The sequence below is a fragment of the Salvelinus sp. IW2-2015 genome, linkage group LG1, assembly GCF_002910315.2.
Source record: "Salvelinus sp. IW2-2015 linkage group LG1, ASM291031v2, whole genome shotgun sequence".
Taxonomy (NCBI): Eukaryota; Metazoa; Chordata; class Actinopteri; order Salmoniformes; family Salmonidae; genus Salvelinus; species Salvelinus sp. IW2-2015.
In genome coordinates this window covers 25,461,016-25,482,893 of record NC_036838.1, presented here as the reverse complement: position 1 = coordinate 25,482,893, position 21,878 = coordinate 25,461,016, and the positions used below count along the sequence as shown (strand labels likewise).

Here is a 21,878-nt window from a genome sequence, read left to right as displayed (position 1 = left end):
AGAGTGAGAGTGGCTGAAGAAGGAGCGTTCTGGAGACAAGATGAAGTGAAGGAGGTGTGGATAGATGTTTTTGTTCAGTATGGGGAAGGAAGGGAGACGGGGAGAGAGAGGTCGATAGTAACGGAATTCGAGGCAATTGGAAGAGACTAAGGCCGAGAGCGCATATGTTCAAGAATAGAATAGATTGATGTAGGTGAGAATAGACGGCGCAGAATAAACTTGGTGGTGGAGAAGCGCTTTACAGAGTAGGAGATAGCGTAGGAAGGAGTAAGACAAGAGAACTGGTGAGTGAGAGGACCTTGGGAACGAGGGCTAGAACGAGAGTGAATATAGCTGTGAGTAACAGGACGTGGAGAGTGAGGCAAACGCATGAGGACGTAGGAGTGGTTTATTCTGGATGTGGGATCCGTAGCCTCGATAGAGATATAGTGATTATAGGTAGCTAGGGCGTAGGAGACCTTAGCAGTTGGAAGTTACGAGCATGGCGCAGTTGATATTAAGGCTGTAGAAGCGCTGAAGTAAGGACCTGCGCATTTCGAGCTGGAAGTTAGATACAACGAGGTTATGTAGATAAAGAGCATATGTACGCGGGGTAGCAGGCGCATAAGCATGAGAGCTTTAGACAGACTGTTGAGAGGTCAGACGCCTAGAGAGCTGGGGTAGAAACCTCGTAGGATGGGAGCAGAAGCGCCGATTATTTTTCTTGCTCCTAGATGTGTAGTGTCTAGTGGTGCAGACACAGATCTCTTTGAATGTGCTGTTGTTATTCAGTACCTCAGTCGTTTCAGGCGGGGTCGTTTAAAGTGCTCAATTTGAGTGCGAAAACTATACTACTTTGGACGATCACAAGAGATTGTTTCATTAACACGAATTTGTTTAGTGTAAGGTCGAAATATCGACACCGAGCGTTTGAGATTTTCACGCACTTTCAAGTGTTGGTGTATGTTATAGTACCAGTTGGCTCATTTCACGACATGTTCGACAATGGGTAGAGCGTTCTTGCAACCCAGCCGTTATACATCGGCGCCATGTGGGCAAATAAGATTTAATTTGAAATGGGTAGTGCCAAGTTGCAGTTCGAGCAATAAAACCCTTGCCTCTGCTTTCTCGAAAATGGAAAGAAGTAGAGACTACAAGCACAAACTGCGCTCATATTTCAAGCTACTCTGATGTGTACGCAGATGCGCCTTGACAGACATTACATAAGATGACTTAGAGAGTTGAACATCTGGCAGGGATACGTCGCTCCATAATTCAGTAACATAACTGGGGTCGGAGAGTCTAGTTATCAATGCGTGGCTACAGCGAGTAGGCCTAAGTTCAAGGGTTTAACATTTCTTTATGCAAATCATTGCTTACGAGTATATCTCATGATGATAGTAGTCTTGTTTTGAGGAAGTACATGTGATCTAAGTCGAATAAGGGTAATATGTTGTGTAACGTGTATTAATTGTTTGACATACACAGTATATAATTTATCTTAGATTACTAGAATATTCATGCGCCTCGCTATGGGTGTGCAGCCGTGTTAAAACAGAAGGGTGGGGGAGGGGGGGCTATATCCCAATCCCATTTGATTAAATTAAAAAAGACTGTGTTTTCATTAGGAGTTATCGAAAAAAAAAAAGGAAAATAGCTGGCAATGCAAATGAGAAACACTGATAGAAAATATAAGGGGCCTAGGGGATAATATTGGATCAGGCACTTAAGCTGCTGTCAGAAAACACATCTCGCGCCTATTACATAAGCTGTCTAGCCGTCATCCTATTGGTCCCGTAGACATGGGGGGCTGGGTGAAGTTATAGCAGGCTCACCGTGTTTGGGCCTTTTTTTCTTTTTGGTTTTTCGTGTCCAGCCAGCTTCATACGCTGTAAATAGTATTTTAGGGGGATAAATTGGGAAAAAATATATTATATCTTTCAGCGGATGTTGTTATGATTGGGTCTACTACATATTCCATCCACACAATTCAGTTGGATTGGATCTCTCACATTAAAGGAATTTGCATAAGTGTAGACATTTTTGGGTAGAGGAAATCGACAGAGTGACTCTCTATACATTTGTTTGTAAGCACGATTTTTCCACTAGATAACCGCCACCCAGCATTCCCCATTCTCTTGACAACAGATGCTGCTTGGCCCGCGTTGGGAGAAGTAATATAGGCGAATATTTTACAGCGCAATCACACACCACTGGCCGGGGTAAGTAATACTGTGAACACTATAATGCCACTACTTACCTGCGGCACTCATATATAATTCTCATGGCCATAATTTCTGAAAACTCTCACAATGGGCAGATCGTAAATTAATAGCATAGGAAATCCATTTGTATGTATTCTATTGATACGGTTATTATTTGGCTGTATGTGTGAGCGTGTTGAAAGAGACTCCGTGGAGCTAATGTTTGGTGTTCGTCCTCGGTCCGCGGATCTCGGACACGCTATAGTCGATCTTTGTTTTTGATTTTGGCACAGAGTCTGACAGAATCTGAGTCAACTGGTCTGCATATCTCATTCAAGTTATTGCCCACCGTACTCCTCCTGCAGGCCTTAACCAAACGACAACGCTACTGGCTTTACACACACAGTCACATCACGAACGCACTACCACCACACAACACGCATGGGCACGCGCAGCAGCGCACACACTCGCTAGTATATATCATATAAGGTTGCAGGGTTACATTAACTATGATAGATTCTGTTACAGTAGTAACAATTCATTAGGTGGATCTAATAATCACATCACTCATCTGGGCCCTATACATACTTCCTAAACTGAGTTGCCGGGCAGCAAGGAAGAGGATTTGGCTGGGGAATCATGCTAATTACGAGGCCAGAGAGATAAGTATATGTGTTAATGGTTGGGCGAGAACGCAATTGAATGGTATCCTTAACATAACTCTGGAATGAGCCTACAGGAGTTTAAGACATCTCGTTCTGTATTTACATTCATTGCCCAGCCTATATTGGGGATGCGCTTGTGTCTCCGATAGAGGCGATCCTCACTAGCCTCTCGCGCTGGATATTTCTGTGGCACAGAACTCGTTCAGTGCCGAAACATCCATGTAATAGCTGTATATGATACTGAGGCTCGTAGCGCATTACTCCCCATGTGCTTTGTTTGTTGGGCTCCCTTTCACACACTGTTTTTCAGGCTACCTCCATTACCTGGCACCTGTGCGGTTGAGCCATGTCTGGAACGGAGCACTTCGGAAATCTCGGTGTATGGGACGGTGTCGACTCAGAAATGTAGCATTTTATATGTTCATGCGATGGAGGAGGACGCTTCTTTATAGTATGCACGGAAGTTGAAATGGTGAGGCATTGCGCTCCATGACTGCTGGCGGTTCTTCCTCTTGCCAATGTATGTGCTCTGAGTCAGTCCGATTATGGCATTAGAGATAGTTGGTGGCACTCCGCACATCCGGCGGCGCTTGCTGTTGTCATGGTTCTTTCATGAACTTGGGGTGCCACGCACACACAACCAGAAGGCCTGGAACAGCTGGCAGGATCTGCAGAATTAATTAGAAAATAAGAATGTATTGTTGACTTACATTGGTCGTAACCATTTTAAACAATGAATCTCTAGGTGTGAGGAAATGGGCGCCGGTTTTTCGCTGTACATGAATTTTCTGGGGGGAGCCCCAGCATGAATGCAGTAGACAGTGGGTTTGTTCGCAGCACAGCAGAGATATTGGCCTTTAAGATCTGATTAAATAATAAAGTGGAATCAGTGTGTGACATATTACTGGCTGGAAACATAATGCTGACAGGATCACGTAACAGCATGTGGGTACGGAGCGTCTAGTAACACCAATACACTTACTTAGGCTACAGTGCGCAAAATTAGTTATTCCTCACTGTGTTTGTAGAATCCACTCAGTGTGCTGTAATCCCATCACTCCGGATCAGAAGGTCGCTGTTAAATCCCTGTGTTCGTAATCCCATCTACTCCGGATCAGAGGTCGCCTGTTAAATCCTGTGTTTCGTAATCCCAGTGTGTGTAATCCCATCCCTCCATCGGATCATGAGCGTGTTAAATCCCTGTGTTCGTAATCCCAGTGTGGGTGTAATCCCATCACTCCGGATCAGAAGGTTGCGGTGTCCAATCCAGTGGTAGACGCTTGTTTATTTTTATTACGTTTAACCCAATCCCCAAACCTTAACCTTACCTTAACCATTCAGAATGATGCCTTAAATTCAACATTTTAACACCTATCCAAAACCTTAGCATGATAGCACTACCGATTTGAACTCCATTAAGGCACTAATGCTTAGTTAGCATTGGCTTTTAAAACGACCTCTAACTTCCTTCACACTGGACACGAGGCGGTGCAAATGGTATCCACGAGTTGAATGTGACGCTGAGGAGTCGATTTTGGCAAAAATCACTGAATTATCCTTTACTTCTCAAAATGTGATGTTTCAGAGCAAATTCTAAATGTAACATTTGTAGAAAAGGAACGATGTTGAGCAGGAGGTGCAACCCGGGTGTGGAGAAAACCTACTTGACGTTTGGGAAGAAGTGCAAAAACGTGTAATTCTGCTGTGAGAATGTGAGAGTCACACACACACACACACCACAACACACAACACACACACACACACCACACACCACACACCACCACACACACACACACACACCACCACACACAACACCACACACACACCACACCCACACACACACCACCACACAACACACCACACAACACAAGCCCAGAACAGATATTGTGCTTCCACAGTGAGACTGTGTCAGTGTTAAGGTATCCAGTGGGATGGTGCTGTGCTGTTGTCATCAGCTGGTTTAGATAGGTTTATGTAGTCTTTTTATGAGGAAAACATTCCGTGTTCTCTGAGGTGAGAGAGGGGTCATTCCCAGCCCAGGACATACTCTAGATACGCCAGACATACACTACCAGTTCAAAAGTTTGGGGTCACTTAGAAATGTCCTTGTTTGTGAAAGAAAAACACATTTTTTGTCCATTAAAATAACATCAAATTGATCAGAAATACACTGTAGACATTMTTAATGTTGTAAAGGACTATTGTAGCTGGAAACGYCAGATTTTTTTATGGAATGTCTACATAGGCGTACAGAGGCCCATTATCAGCAACCATCACTCCTGTGTTCCAATGGCACGTTGCGTTAGCTAATCCAAGTTTATCATTTTAAAAGGCTAATTGACCATTAGAAAACCTTTTGCAATTATGGTAGCTTGTCAGGCTATTATTGTTCTGAGAAATGAAGGCTAWTCCATGTGAGAAATTGCTAAGAAACTGAAGATCTCGTACAAAGCTGTGTACTACTCCCTTCACTGAACAGCGCAAACTGGCTCTAACCAGAATAGAAAGAGGAGTGGGAGGCCCCGGTGCACAATTGAGCAAGAGGACAAGTACATTAGTGTCTAGTTTGAGAAACAGACACTTCACAAGTCCTCAACTGGCAGCTTCATTAAATAGTACCCGCAAAACACCAGTCTCAACGTCAACAGTGAAGAGATGACTCTGGGATGCTGGCTTTCTAGGCAGAGTTGCAAGGAAAAGCCATACAGTATCTCAGACTGGCCAATAACTAGAAAAGATTAAGATGTGCAAAAGAACACAGACACTGGACAGAGGAACTCTGCCTAGAAGGCCAGCATCCCGGAGCCGCCTCTTCACTGTTGACGTTGAGACTGCTCAGTTGTGCACCACGGCCTCCCACTTATTTTTTCTATTCTGTTTAGAGACACACAAATCTGCCGTTTCCAGCTACAATAGCCATTTACAACATTAACAATGTCTACACCTTATTTTTGATAAATTTGATGCTATTTTAATGGACAAGAAATGTGCTTTTCTTTCAAAAACAGGGACATTTCTGAACCCCAAACTTTTGAACGGTAGTGTATGTATGCAGGGTATGAATATGGTGAACATTCACTCATTTAGAGATATGCAGGGCATTCATATTGAGRGTCCAGTGTTGCAGCAGGCAGGGGTGTAGACACCCAGAGTGTTTTGTATTACAGCGGGACATAGACGCCAGGAATATATGTTGTAGAGCGAGCCCATGTTGTATTAATCTAGAGAGCTGTGCATTGTAGCGGGACTTCGATATAGATATGTAGGATCATGTGTTGTAGTCCCTTACGTAAYAAAACACATGAATTTCACGTGATCACATATGAAGTGTTCCAAAAACACGTTTTCATGTGATCACATGTGATCTCATGTGAAGGTAATGTGATAACGGGACAACATGTAAAGCAACATGTGATAACATGAAACTACACGTGAAAACGTGATCGCGTGAAATTTCTACTCATTTGAAATATTGTGATTTTCCACGTGAAATCCTGTGGTTTTTCTGTAAGTGATATGCTTGGCCTGGCTCTCTCTTTTTCTACCTCCCTTGTTGCAGTCCCATACTCCCTTTCCCACCAGCCTGCCCAACCTCTGATTGTATGTGTTTGTAAAGTAAGTTTGGATGGTTGTCTTTTTTGCGTGTCTTTCCTCCCTTCGAGTCCCACACTCCTCTTATCACCATTCTTCCTCTCTCTCTCCCTCTCCCCATGCRACCCTCTCACTCTCTCTCTATTTCTCRCTCTCRGTCTCCGCCTCCCTTCATCATCTGCCCTCTTCCCAGCTTGGTGTGGTTTCCCAGGGTCAGGGTTGTAGGGTTGTTTATTGCGTTACCTTGTACTCAGCCTGGGAGCAACACGTGTGTTCTATCTGTGTCTGTTTGTCTGTCTGTCTGCTTGTCTGTCTACCATGGATGCTCTCCAAGACACACACACACACATAGGGACATACGCATGTGCACACACACACGCACACACATACACGCACACACACAGGAACARYCACACACACACASYKACARYCACACACACACACACACACACACACACACACACACACACACACACACACACACACACACACACACACACACACACACACACACACACTTCCATACACTTTGGTACGGTGCAGGGAAGTTACAAGTTACACTATTACAAATCATCCCAGCTCATGTGTTGGAGTGGTGGGATGACTGTCTGTGACTTGCCATAGCCACGGCAAGTAGGGGTGCTGAGGGTGCTGCACTACCCCCTGAGAAACATGTAACAATAATAAAAATACAAAAATCACAAAAGTAGTGCACTTGGCATTTACTACTATTAACGGAATGAATTAAAGGTTTGTTGTGCGGGCAAAATGTATTTTTCAGCATCTCTCCTTTGGCAAAAAAGATAATCGTATAATTAAGAACAGCATCTCGCWGGATTCAATAGTTGGAATTGTAAGAGTTGTTGCCATGTCCCTTTCTCTGTGATTGTCATTCTAATGGAATCTAGAAAGAACAAAACCCTGTCCTCWAGCATTTACATCAAAATGTGCAAATGAGCAAAGACCCTAAACATCCACATAAAATCAAATATTTTTCTTAATAAAATAACATGGAAGAAGAACAATGGACAATACAGTAATTGAGTACATGGAGGRGTCAAGTGGTGTGTGATGATATGATATGATGCTGTGGCTCAGTTAGTAGAGCATGGCACTTGCAATGCTAGGGTTGTGGGTTTGATTCCCACTTGGCACCAGTAAAAAAACATATGAAAATTATTGCTCTGGATAAGAGCATTTACTAAAATGGAAAAATAATGAATATGACATTTCAGCTTTAAGTTACATTTGCAAAGTATTTCAAGAAACTAGAAAACATATATCAAGCAATTATCAGACTGAAGTTACAAATGCTGGCAAACACAWTTAGTAAAAATAAATTTAAAAAAAAGTAGTGCACTGGGCCTTTCCTAGTCCTGTATCAGCGGACCAATATAGTAGTCTTCAGTGCGTCACAGCACCCCCATCCCCAAACTACTTCCCACGGCTATGCTGCTTGCTCTGTGACACCCAGACAGACACACAGGAGAGAGAGAGAGAGAGACTATCAGCAACAGCAGACTCCAACACTCAGTGAAAACAATGTCCTGAGCAAACCCCCAAAAATTGCGTTCTACCAAAATACCGTACGACAGACCACGTATACACCATACACACATTTATTGGCAACCAAACCAACCAAAACAAAAACAAAGTATTCTCATCAAATCAAATCAAACTTTATTTGTCACACSCGCGGAATACAACACGTGTAGACTTTACCGTGAAATGCTTACTTACAACAGTGCAGTTCAAGAAGAGTTAAGAAAATATTGACCAAGTAGACTAAAATAAAAAGTAATAATAAAAAGTAACACAATAAGAATAACAATAACAKGGCTATATACAGGGGGCACCGGTACCAAGTCAGTGTGCTGGGGTACAGGTTAGTTTGTACATGTAGGTGGGGGTGAAGTGACTATGCATAGGTAATAYACAGCGAGTAGCAGCAGTGTACAAAAGAGAGGAGGGGTTGTCAATGTTAATTGTCCAGTGGCAATTTTATTAATTGTTCAGCAGTCTTATGGCTTATGGTAGAAGCTGTTGAGGAGCCTTTTGGTCCTGGACTTGACTCTCCGCTACCGCTTGCCGTGCGGTAGCAGAGAAAACAGTCTATTACTTGGATGACTGGAGTCTCTGACAACTTTATGGGCTTTCCTATTGTATAGTTCCTGGATGACAGGGAGCTTGGCCCCAGTGATGTACTGGGCCATTCGCACTACCCTCTGTAGCACCTTACGGTCAGATGCCGAGCAGTTGCCGTACCAGGCGGTGATGCAACCGGTCAGGATGCTCTCYGTGGTGCAGCTGTAGAAACTTTTGAGGATCTGAGGATCCATGCCAAATCTCTTCAGTCTCCGTAGGGGGAAAATGTTTTATCGTGCCCTCTTCACGACTGTCTTGGAATGTTTGGAACGTGATAGTTCATTGGTGATGTGGACACCAAGGAACTTGAAACTCTCGACCCGCTCCCCTACAGCCCCGTCGATGTCAATGGGGGCCTGTTCGGCCCGCCTTTTCCTGTAGTCCACGATCAGCTCCTTTGTCTTGCTCACATTGAGGGAGAGGTTGCTGTCCTGGCACCACACTGCCAGTTCTCTGACCTCCTCCCTATAGGCCATTTCACCGTTGTCGGTGATCAGGCCTACCACTGTTGTGTCGTCAGCAAACTTAATGATGGTGTTGGAGTCGTGTTTGGCCATGCAGTCGTGGGTGAACAGGGAATACAGGAGGGGAATAAGTACACACCCCTGAGGGGCCCCAGTGTTAAGGATCAGCGTGGCAGACGTGTTGTTGCCTACTCTTACCACCTGGGGGCAGCCCATCAGGAAGTTCAGGATCCAGTTGCAGAGGGAGGTGTTTAGTACCAGAGTCCTTAGCTTAGTGATGAGCTTCTTGGGCACTATGGTGTTGAACGCTGAGCTGTAGTCAATGAACAGCATTCTCACATAAGTGTTCCTTRTGTCCAAGTGAGAAAAGGCATTGTGGAGTGCGATTGAGATTGAGTCATCTGTGGATCTGTCTGGGCGGTATGCGAAATGGAGTGGGTCTAGGGTGTCCGGGAGGATGCTGTTGATGTGAGCCATGACCAGCCATTCAAAGCACTTCATGGCTACCGACGTGAGTGCCACGGTGCGGTAATCATTTAGACAGGTTACCTTCACTTCCTTGGCACAGGGACTATGGTGGTCTGCTTGAAACATGTTGGTATTACAGACTCTGTCAGGGAGAGGTTGAAAATGTTAGTGACACTTGACAGTTGGTCCGCGCATGCTTTGAGTACACGTCCTGGTAATCCATCTGGCCCAGCGGCTTTGTGAATGTTGACCTGTTTAAACTTCCCTTTTACGGGATCATTTTCCTAAACAACCGCTGAATTGCAGGGCGCAAAATATTACTAAAAATATTTATAACCATGCAATCACGAGAACAGCCGCTGCTCTCGTGCGCATGCTGCAGTGTTGCTGCCTCGAAGTGAGCAATAAAGGCATTTAGCTCGTCTGTAGGCTTGCCTCACTGGGCAGCTCGCATCGGTTTCCCTTTGTGTCCGTAAACAGTTTTCAAGCCCTGCCACATCCAACGACGTCAGAGCCGGTGTAGTAATGATTCAATCTTAGTCCTGTATTGAACCTTTGCTTGTTAATGGTTTGTCTAAGGGCATAGCGGATATCTTAGAAGCGTTCCTGGATTAGTCTCTGCGCTCTTTGAAAGTGTCATTTCTAGCCTTTAGCTCGATGCGATGTGCTTGTAATCCATGGCTTTGTTGGGATATGTACGTACAGTCACTGTGGGGAACGTTGTCGAGCACTTATTGATGAAGCTGATGACTGAGGTGTGTACTCAATGCCATTGGATGAATCCCAGATATTTTCCAGTCTGTGCTAGCAAACAGTCCTGTAGTGTAGCATCCACGTCATTTGACCCACTCCGTATTGAGCGAGTCACTAGTACTTCCTGCTTTTGTTTTTGCTTGTAAACAGGAATCAGGAGGAAAGATTTCTGGTCAGATTTTCCAAAAGGAGGGCGGGGGAGAGCTTTGTTATGTACTCTGTGTGTTGAGTAAGGGTGGTTTAGGTATGTTTTTTTTGCGTCTGAGTTGCACTTGCGTGACATTGGTTCCGCCCTGCATAAAGTCCCCGGGCACTAGGAGCGCCAACTTCTGCTGGTGAGCATTTTTCTTTTTGCTTATGGCCTTATAGAAGTTGGTTGAGAGCGGTCTTAGTGCCAAGCTTCATTCTGTGGTGGTAAATAGATGGCTACGATAAATAGATGAGAACTCTCTGGTAGATAGTGTGGTCACAGCTTATCATAAGGTACTCTACCTCAGGGAGAATACTCCGAACTTCTTTTAATATTAGACATTGCGCACGCTGTTATGACAACAATAGCACACACCCCACCCCTTGTCTTACCAGAAGAGTAGCATCTCTGTTCTGCCGGAACATGGAAAATCCCGCTGCTCTATCTTGTCTGTATCGTCGTCAGCCAGTCTCGGTGAAACATAAGATGTCCCGTTGTAGGATAATTTTAAATCGTAGGTCATCAATTTTATTTTCCAATGATTGCACGTTAGCAAAGAAGGAACGGATGGCAGTGGGGTTTACTCGCTCGCCTACAAGATTTCTCAAAAGGCTGCCTGATCTGTGGCCCCTTTTCCTGCAATTTTTTTTCACGCAAAAAGGAGTGGATCTGGCCTGTTTCAGTGGGAAGTTAAAGCAGATATCCTCCTTCGTCGGACTCGTTAAAGGAAAAAGTTTTTCAGTCCGCGTGAATAATCGCTGTTTCTGATGTCAGAAGTTATTTCGGTTATAAGAGAGGTAGCAGCAAACATTATGTACACAATAAGTTTAAAAAAAAATAAGTTACACAACCAAATAACAATAAGCAAACACAACAAACAAATACAAATAGGCACTTGTTTGGGAAGAATGTAAAATGAAAAAAAAAATGTAAAATGTCAGGCATGTCTTCGGCGCCATTATGTTCATGCTTTGTTGAATTAAAAGATATGACTTTTGACAAAATTTGACATGAGGTTTGCTTGATGGAATTTCTCCCCCAACACAAATTGATGGAAAGCAGTGTTGGGGGGGGGGGGGGGGGACGACGACATATGACAACAAACACACGGATTTCTTTCCTCAGGGCCATGGGGTTGAAGAGGGATGCAGCTTGAGCCCCACCCTCTTCAACATTTATATCAATGAATTGGCAAGGGCATTAGAGCATTCAGCAGCACCCGGCCTCACCCTACTGGACTCAGAAATCAAATGTCTACTGTTTGCAGATGATCTGATGCTTCTGTCCCCAAACCAAGGAGGGCCTACAGCAGCATCTAGATATTAGGCACAGATTAGGTCAGACTTGGGCCCTGACAGTGAAAATGATTTAGACAAAAATAATGGTGTTCCAGAAAAGGTCCAGTAGACAGGACAACAAATACACATTTTATCTCGACACTGWTGCCCTAGAGCACACAAAGAAACATCAACACCTCACCTGGGGCGGCAGGTAGCCTAGTGGTTAGAGCGTTGGGCCAGTAACCGAAAGGTTGCTCAATSAAATCCTAGAGTTGACACAATCTGTTGTTCTGGCCCTGAACAAGGCAGTTAACCCACTGTTCCTAGGCAGTCATTGTAAATAATAATTTGTTCTTAACTTACTTGCCTAGTTAAAGATTTTTTTWWAATTACTTCCACAAGGCTGTGCATGATTTGGGAGACAAGTCAAGAAGGGCCTTCTACTCTTTCAAAAGGAACATAAAACTTGACATCCCAATTAGAATCTTGCTAAAAATACTTCAGTCCGTTATAGAACCCATTGCCCTCTATGGTTGTGAGGTCTGGGGTCCACTCACTAATCAAGAATTTGCAAAATGGGACAAACCCATTTGAGACTGTGCATGCAGAGTTCTGTAAAAATATACGTTATACTATACTTGCTAATTATCAAAATCCAGAAAATAGCTGTTAACTTCCTTTTAGGTGGTTGTACAATTTATGCTTACACATTCCATCACAAAGCCTTCATCTATAGAGAGATTAACCTAGGGAAGATTCCCCTCAGCCAGCTGGTTCTGAGGCACACTGCCCACAAAATGAGGTGGAAACTGAGCTGCACTTCTTAACCATCTGACAAATGTATGAACACCTTAGAGATGCATATTTCCCACAGACCACACAAACCGACAAAGAATTTGATAACAAATCAAACATTGATAAACTCCCATATCTGTTAGGCAAAATACCACAGTGTGCAATCACATTAGCAAGATATGTGGTCCGTTGCCATGAGAAAAAGGCAACCAGAACAAACAACATAAGGTAAATACACAGAGAGAGAGAGAGAGAGAGAGAGAGAGAGAGAGAGAGAGAGAGAGAGAGAGAGAGAGAGAGAGAGAGAGAGAAAATACCACAGTGTGCAATCACAGCAGCAAGATATGTGGTCCGTTGCCATGAGAAAAAGGCAACCAGAACAAACAACATAATGTAAATACAGAGAGAGAGAGAGAGAGAGAGAGAGAGAGAGAGAGAGAGAGAGAGGAACAGAGGTAGAGAGAGGCAAGGGTCGGATGGACGAGGGGGAAGAAGGAGGGGTAGACGACGAGAGGCAGGGAGGGGGGGGGAGCGGAGGAGGCCCAGAGCATAACAGGAAGCGTATCTGTAAGAGAGGGAGATGGGGGGGGAGGAAGGGGGGGACAGGATAATAGAAGAGAAAGGTTCAAAGAAATGGGATGGAAATAATGAGGAGAGGGAGGAAAGGAGAGAGGGGGCATGTTTGCCGTTTTAACGGTTGAGAACATCTGCACTCGTCTGGCACATCTGTCCGTTCCCTGTTCGTCATTCCCGTTGCCTCCTGCACAGTGTTCAATGGAGCGAGGGAGCGAGCAGTATTCCATGAACACCAGTTACACCCATGACCAGTGTCTATTACACTGTAATCCTTATACACCCCTCTCCTTTCTCTATTCATCGCTCAGCTCTCCTCACTCCCGATCCCCCTCCATGCGGAGCCCAGGGACAGCAGATAATCACACATCTTCAATCCAGATTTATGTTACCAATGACCTGCATCCCTTATAACAGCTAGAATAAAAGAGAGAGAAAAAGTAGAAAGCGAGAGATCTCGTAAGTAAAAGCCAAATTGGATTTATACCCCAAAACATTGTACGACCGATCATATTTACACCRTACACACCCTGATTGATAAACATGTACACCAAAACCAGACATTTATGCGTGCTTTATCAACTTCCAAAAAGCATTTGATTCTATTTGGCATACAGGACTGTTCTAKAAAGTTATTAAAKGTGGGGCGGGGCTTTCGCTAGGTTTGCAATATGAGCCCAGCGGCCTTCAATATTTACATCAACGATATGGCCACTATTCTAGAAAYATCCTCAGCGTGTGGTGTTAGCCTCCACAATTCAGTGGTTAAATGCCTGCTTTTCGCAGATGACCTGTGCCTTCCTGTCATCCACAGCATGTGGCCTACAGCAGAGCCTGGACCTGCTGGAGCAGTACTGCCAGACCTGGGCCCTGGCAGTAAACCCCCCCCAAAATTATGATTTTCCAGAGAAGATCCAGATCTCAGGGAAATTGACCAGAGTTCTCAATTAGTACAACATATAAAGAGTACTGCACACACTACAATTACTTTAAAAAAAGGGTCTTAACTGGACACAGTGAATGAACTGAGAGAGAAAGCACACAGGGCATTCTATGCCATTGAAAACAAACTCAAATTGAAATACCTATTCAAATTTGGCTAAAACGAATTGAATGTGTCATTGAATCAATTGCATTTTACGGCAGCGAGGTGTGAGGTCCACTTGCAAAATAAGATTTCACACCATTGAACCCCTGCATGCAGTTCTGTAAGATTCTCCTACATGTCCAGAGGAAAACTACAGCATGCAGGGCAAAGTTAGTCCAATATCCACTAATAATAAAAACTCAAAAAAGAGCAATTAAGTTTGGTAAACATCTAAAATACAGTGACCCCCTCTCATATCATTACTAAGCTCTGCAATGCCAAGAGCTGYGKAAAGAAAAGAGCTCCCTCATTCAGCTGGTCCTGGGGCTGAGTTCACAAACCTGTTCTACTAACACACGGAAGCCTCAGGACCAGAACATCCAATCAATGAAAATAAATCAAATTATTACACAGTCAAAACAAAACTGCAATACCTATTGGGAAACACAAGCACAAGGACACAGCAAAATGCAGTGCTATCTGGCCCTAAATCGACAGMACCCCAAGGCAAACTATTTGACCATGGTTACTGATCAAAACCTTTGAAGACCTTGACAAAATATAGGCTCGATGAGCACAGCCTTGCCATTGAGAAAGGTAGACACAGGAAAACCCGTCTCCCTGTAGAGGAAAGGCTGTGCAACCACTGCACCACAGCATAACCCAAGACAGAGCTGCATTTCCTGACAAAACGTAAAAAATATAAAAATTAGAGAGACAGAGGGAAGAGAGAGATGAGGCTATTAAGAAGGGTAAGAGGGCATTATTTTTAATACATTTACAGCATTATCTTAATATTCAACCCATAATACTGTAATAATGTATGTCCCTTTGCCCTCAGAACAGCCTCAATTAGTCTGGGCATGGCTGATGTTGACTCCAATGCTTTCCACAGTTGTGTCAAGTTGGCTGGATGTCCTTTGGGTGGTGGACCATTCTTGATACACACAGGAAACAGTTGAGCGTCAAAAACCCAACAGCGGTGCAATTCTGGACACAAACCGGTGCGCCTGGCACCTACTACCATAACCCGTTCAAAGGCATTTAAATATTTTGTCTTGCCCATTCACCCTGAATAACACACAATCCATGTCTCAATTGTGTCATGGCATACAAATCATTATTTAACCTGTCTCCTCTCCTTCATCTACGCTGATTGAAGTGGATTTAACAAGTGACATCAATAAGGGATCATAGCATTCACCTGTATTCACCTGGTCAGCCTGTCATTGAATGAGCAGGTGTTATTCATGTTTTGTATACTCGGTATATAAGGTATACCCTACTGGTTCTGACGCTACTGTTACTATGGTATTGCCATGGCTTGCATCAGTATCCTCTCTTCAGTGGGAGGTCCCCTAGCACTCGCCAACGTGCACTCTCCACCCCGGCACGCAAAGACGTCGATGGCATCAAGTTTGCTACCTAGAAATGATAAGGACACACATAAACACATYCACGCGCGCAAGCACACACACARACACACACACCAAACGATGTCTGGGTTGCCTATCTCTTCTCACCAGGCACCGATGAGGCACTGTTGTCTAGGTCCAGGTTATAATTAACCGCCCTAGGATAAATATAGAACTTCAGAAACAACAACCTGACAGAAACACTCACATCACAGGCACACACACAAGTATGCACACACACTGAGAAGAGAGGATGAGAAGAAGGAGAAAAGAACGATAAGGGAGGATGGCTTGGATACAGGCATTGGTCATCATGGCTATGTAATTGGCTTCAGTGAATCACTAGGCCTGGGAGAGACACTGGTCTTGCGGTGGTCTTTGACAAGCGTGACTCACAGCTGGGTACTGATTTATATCAGTAGACTAGGGATGGGCAACTTTGATGTGGATGGGGGCCACACAACAATCTGAACTCATGAGGGGCCGCAGTGGCTCGCAGGTCTGTGTACCCACATCCATTACCACAAATGCTGTCAGAGCCGGCCCTAGCCTTTCAGGGGCCCTATGGAACATTTTGTTAGTGGGCCCTCGAGCCCACCAACAATAGTCAGAAGGCCAGCATCCCAGAATCGCCTCTTCACTGTTAACGTTGAGACTGGTGTTTTGCGGGTACTATTTAATGAAGCTGCCAGTTGAGGACTTGTGAGGCGTCTGTTTCTCAAACTAGACACTAATGTACTTGTCCTCTTGCTCAGTTGTGCACCGCGGCCTCCCACTTCTCTTTCTATTCTGGTTAGAGCCAGTTTGCGCTGTTCTGTGAAGGGAGTAGTACACAGCATTGTACGAGATCTTCCGTTTCTTGGCAATTTCTCGCATGGAATAACCTTAATTTCTCAGAACAAGAATAGACTGACGAGTTTCAGAAGAAAGGTCTTTGTTTCTGGCCATTTTGAGCCTCTAATCGAACCCACAATTGCTGATGCTCCAGATACTCAACTTGTCGATAGAAGGCCAGTTGTATTGCTTCTTTAATTAGCACAACAGTTTTCAGCTGTGCTAACATAATTGCCAAAAGGTTTTCTATTGATCAATTAGCCTTTAAAAGTGATAAACTTGGATTAGCTATTACAATGTGCCATTAGAACACAGGAGTGATGGTTGCTGATAATGGGCCTCTCGACGCCTTTGTAGATATTCCATAAAAAATCTGCCGTTTCCAGCTACAGTATTCATTTCCAACATTAACAATGTCTACTCTGTATTTCTGATCAATTTGATGTTATTTTAATGGACAAAATATGTGCTTTTCTTTCAAAAACAAGGACATTTCTAAGTGACCCCAAACTTTTGAATGGTATTGTGTGTATATATATGAATGTTTTATTATTATTATTTTTAAAATGTATCCTCTGGCCTACAAAAGGGGGACCTCTGCAGCATGAGGCCCACGAGCTACAAGTCGCCCATCCCTGCATTAGACATTTTTTTGACTAGTATTACTGTTGTAATTTTTTTTTACCTCTTTGATATTTAATTGCAGTGTTGAGAGGTTGCAATTAAGCAGTTCATTGCACAGTTTACATCCCTCTGGGTCCTGTGCATATGATGAATAAACGTTGATTCGGTTGGAATRTTTGTACAAATATTGAATATGATTATTTTGAATATCATACCTGATATACTATCTAATTGACTAGCTACTGTTTCTATAATAAAGGGTATTTTGCTGCAGTTCCTAGACCAAACTGTACAATATATAAATCATGCAAATCAACAACTGCCAAGTGGCGCCCTGTCGACTTCAATCTAAGTAATGGCTGTTGCTAGCTAGTATGAGCTGCCGTGCCATGGCCCTTATAGTGAATGAGTCACAACACAACACAAGAGGGAGTGTTATTCTCCTCAACACTGACTCTGGGGTGAGATCTGCCCCAGGTGTGTAGTGGATCCTGGTGAACATGCACACACACAAACACACACACACACACGCACGGCTCATTGTCTCACCTGTGTGAGTGTGTGCAGGACCGGTTTTGCCACTGTGTGATTTGKGCAACAGTTTGAGATCCCATACACCTGGACTTATTGTTTTGTCCTGGTGAGGCAGTTGACGTGATGAATTAAAGGACTAGAGAGCTGACTTTATCTAGCCAGGTCGTCCATTTGAGATTAAAACCTCTTTTGTTTTCTTCCTGTTGTTGTTTTGACTTTAATGATGTACAATAACAATTCAGACAAGATTTTATAGATAAAATAGCAGAGAAACCAGCTCTGAAACAATCAGTCAGGCTGTCAAGCTATAACAGCCAGTAGTGTTCTATGTCCTGGGACTAGAATTGCGTTGTTGTCCTTTGGTCTGTGTTTTTAATAGCTCTTTTAAAGATTGTGTTGTGTGTGCGACGTGTGTGTGTGTGTGTGTGTGTGTGTGTGTGTGTGTGTGTGTGTGTGCGCTGTGTGTGTGTAGTACTGGGCGTGTGTGATGTGTGTGTGTGCCGTGTGTGTCTCAGCACTCCCCATCCCCAGTCTTTCCTTCCGGCTGGTGTGGAGTTGCTCTGATCACAGGCAGACTGCTAATGTGCTGACAGAAGGACCGAGAGCTGAAAAGGTTGTTATAGCTCAGACACACACTGGCCTCAGAGACAACTTGGCCAACTTGGTTTTAGAATCAGAATATTAATGTACGACATGTTGGCTCTCTGCTCCAAGACAGTTAGGCTACATTCTAGTTAGAATACAAATGAGAATGTTGTTGTCGTGATTGGTATTTGGTGCAAGCATGGAAGCTAGTTTGCTAGCCACTGTCCTGCATAATGTCTCTATAGGCCTCCTGTGCTCTGTCGAACACTAGTTGGCTGCYGCCACTGCTCAATACTTCTGTCTCATACTGTATCTCCTTTTGCTCAGAGAGTAGTTCTCMGTGTTGACCGTTGTTGACCGTTGTTGACTGTGTTCTCCCCACTGACTAACCGTCTATAGAGGCACAAGGTGTCCGGAGGTCTTTCACTAGGAAGACTAATTACCTTTAAGTCAACGATTGAGCAAATCAACGCTTTAGGTTTGCTTTACCTTCTACTGGTAAGGATGTATGCTGTGTACCACCGTGTGTGTTCTCACACTACTCCCTACTTACGGTGCCTCGTTAGGCACTCCCTGTCTCCCTATGTTGGACTGCTGCCAGCCAATACCGTGTACCAAGACGCGGTATTTCTCACATGCGTGCCGAATACTTAGGGATTTCTAGTTGAGGAGTTTGTCAGGTGGGACTTGGGGAAAGATAGAGCAGGGGAGAGGATGYGTTTCTCTCAGGACTTCCTGATTAGGGTTATTCCTTGTTGTCTTGMATTGCTGTCTTTGGGGGCTTTGGGTTGCATGGTTTAAACCTCCACTGTAGTCAGGGACAATGGACCTTCGACATAGTGCTTTATCTATTAATATGTTCCTGTGTGTTATATTGTCTAATCTGTACTGTGTCGAAGACGACTGGGGTCATGTAGGACCAGTGAACACCTGTCCAATGTCTATATGTAGCTGGCAGAATGTGTACTACTAGCCGCCACGTTTTGGACAAAGTGCATCGAAATAGACCGTTTGATGGCTCAACTTCCTTGCACCCCTTTAAGTGCACATCACACTTGTTTCCGCACACCTGTGCCKTCTTGGCTCAGTAACAGATCATCGTTGTCTCATTCCTCTCCGTTGACTAGTGACGCAACATGATTGTGCACAATGAAGTTTTTACACACTTCTCAAAAAGCTGATATGCCTCTACTGCCCTCATGTGGCAGATMAGGGAAATTACGGTGTTAACCCCGTTACGTTTACATTTTGCTGTGTAGATTAGAATGACCTGTGAGCTGGCTGACCAAGCACAGTGGCACCAGGGAAGAGAAAGGACATGAATGTATTTTCTCATTATTAACCAGTATTTCTTTCAGGATACCAGTGCTTGCAGGATATTTGTGGGTCCTTGAGTTTCACAGACATATAAGACTGTAGGTCTCACTGCACCCTTACCTCGCTCTAGGATCCTCACCCATCCCCTTGCCTACCTTTACCCTCTGGGTACCCCACCAATCAATGTGCTCTGACCTCTGAACGTTGACCTTTATAACCTTCTGACCCTTACCGATCTCTCCTCTCCTCCCTCTCACCCCGACCTGTGAGGACCCCTGAGCATAGCTGTCCTCCATTGTGCCTGTGTAGAGTTCCTCAGATGATCTTGTTTCATGTAGGTAGTATTCACCCTTTATTCACCCTTTCTCTTCACCTCCTCCCAACTGCATGGTTCCTCTGCTCACTGCATGGCGTTGGTGACTAACTGTTACAGAGTGACACACTGGATTCACCTTGTTGGTTTTACTGTCAAGCGTCTGTAGACGGAGTGACTGTTTTTAAACTGCGTGCTAACGGTCTTGTTTRGACATTGCAGCCAGCATTGTAGGCAAGGCGCGATTGAACGATCTACAAATCGCCTCGCATCATGAACAACAACTTATTGTTACTTGTAGATCAGTCAGTCAGTCACAATCTACCCACAATGCATTACGGATTTGATCAAAGCCATTGACTGAGTTCTAAATGGCTTCATTGATATGACCATCCTTCACTGCTGCGGTGCCATTCTCAAGGCTGGATATTCACCACTAACCTGAGCTATTTTCTGACTGCTCTAAACTGGCTGTGGTTTGCATGCTCTAACTACTCACCAATATATCAGTCAATGAAACAGTTTGTGCAGTATATGCTGATAACTGAAACTAAATACAGCTGTTTAATCATTCTCCAACATACTAGTAATACTGTGTATGAAAGGTTTGTTGGCCATTGACAATTATTCAAGGCAACATTAAAATGCATGCATTTTTATATGCATGCGTTTGAGACCTGTGTGTGTGATTTTGCTTAAAATGCATGAAAGTGTGTGATGATGCTGCTGCTGATGGTGATGTTTCACGTGAGGAAGGCTCTGTCCAACGCTGTGTCTTCTCTCTGTCTGTTCCAGGTTTGGTACGAGGAAGAGGAGGAAGGTGAGATTAAGGGCAACGTTGTGTTCTGCCTGCAGGCTGAACACGCAGGAACACGCACCTACTACTTCAGCGCTGAGACTGCCGAGGAACAGGAGGAGTGGATCGACGCTATGAACGAGGCTGCACACGTCCAGATACAGCCTGCGCAGAGGTCCACACAAGCACACACACACACACATGCATGTACGCACACACACGCGCACGCAAGCACGCGCGTACACACACTTTCTAACTCTGTCCCTTCCCCACAGGACCACCAACTCCGAGGCCACCACGCCCACAGCGGAACTCCATGGTAACACCTTGGTAACCAAAGGACCTGAACCACACACCCAGACACACACACACATCGAGGACAACGGCCAGACGACTGACCTCCTAGACCCAGAGCGCGGATCACGAGAACCCGCACATCACAAGGTCAACGGGGTCGACGCCATGGAAACGCCCCCTCCCTCCACCAGCCACTCAGAAAAGGAGGGGAGGATGGGGGGAGAGAGAGGGGAGAGGGGGGAGAGAGGAGTGCTTGGACCTGGGGGTGCACCCCGTCACCAGCCCAATGGGTGGGGCCCCTACGGCCCCCCAAACCATGGAAACGGACCACCCCAGGGTAACGGGCGGCCACCCCTGGTACCTCCAGAGGGAGGGATGAGAGAGGGGATGAGAGAGGGGAGGGAGGTGAGGGAGCAGCCTGAGAATGTGGTGCTGAGACGGGGTTTCGTGCCACGGACAAACCCTGAGAGACAGGCCCAGAGGAAGAGCTCCATGACCCAGCTACAGCAGTGGGTCAACCAGCGCAGAGTCATAGCTGTACAGGAGGACTTGAACAGGTGAGACCGACAGAGGTAGAGAGAGAGAGAGAGGTAGAGAGAGAGGTAGAGGTAGAGGGAGAGGGAGAGGGAGAGGGAGAGGGAGAGGGAGAGAGAGAGAGAAACAGTAACCTGGGGAAGGTTTTCTGTAGTATTATCAATGTAAGAGTTCTAAACTTCCTTAATAAGCACAATGTCTTGAGTTAAAGCCAAATTGGATTTATGCCAAAACATCGCACAACTGATCATATTTACACCCTACACACCCTGATAGATAAACATTTCCACCAAAATAATACCAAAATATACGCTTGCTTTATCGACTTCCAAAAAGCATTTGATTCTATTTGGCATACAGGACTGTTCTACAAAGTTATTGAAAGTGGTGTAGGGGGTAAAACATATGACATAATTAAATCAATGTATACTGGCA

At 44.6% G+C, this 21,878-nt stretch overlaps 1 protein-coding gene across 1 annotated transcript in view; it reads left to right on the top strand.

Annotated features, from left to right (window-relative positions):
• Window positions 1-21,878, top strand: part of LOC111963554 (pleckstrin homology domain-containing family A member 6) — an 86,716-nt gene that overhangs the window by 29,872 nt on the left and 34,966 nt on the right. The window contains exons 7-8 of the mRNA XM_070443459.1: window positions 20,612-20,787; window positions 20,888-21,466. Coding sequence (XP_070299560.1) covers window positions 20,612-20,787; window positions 20,888-21,466 — 755 coding nt within the window. The remainder of the gene's footprint in view (window positions 1-20,611; window positions 20,788-20,887; window positions 21,467-21,878) is intronic.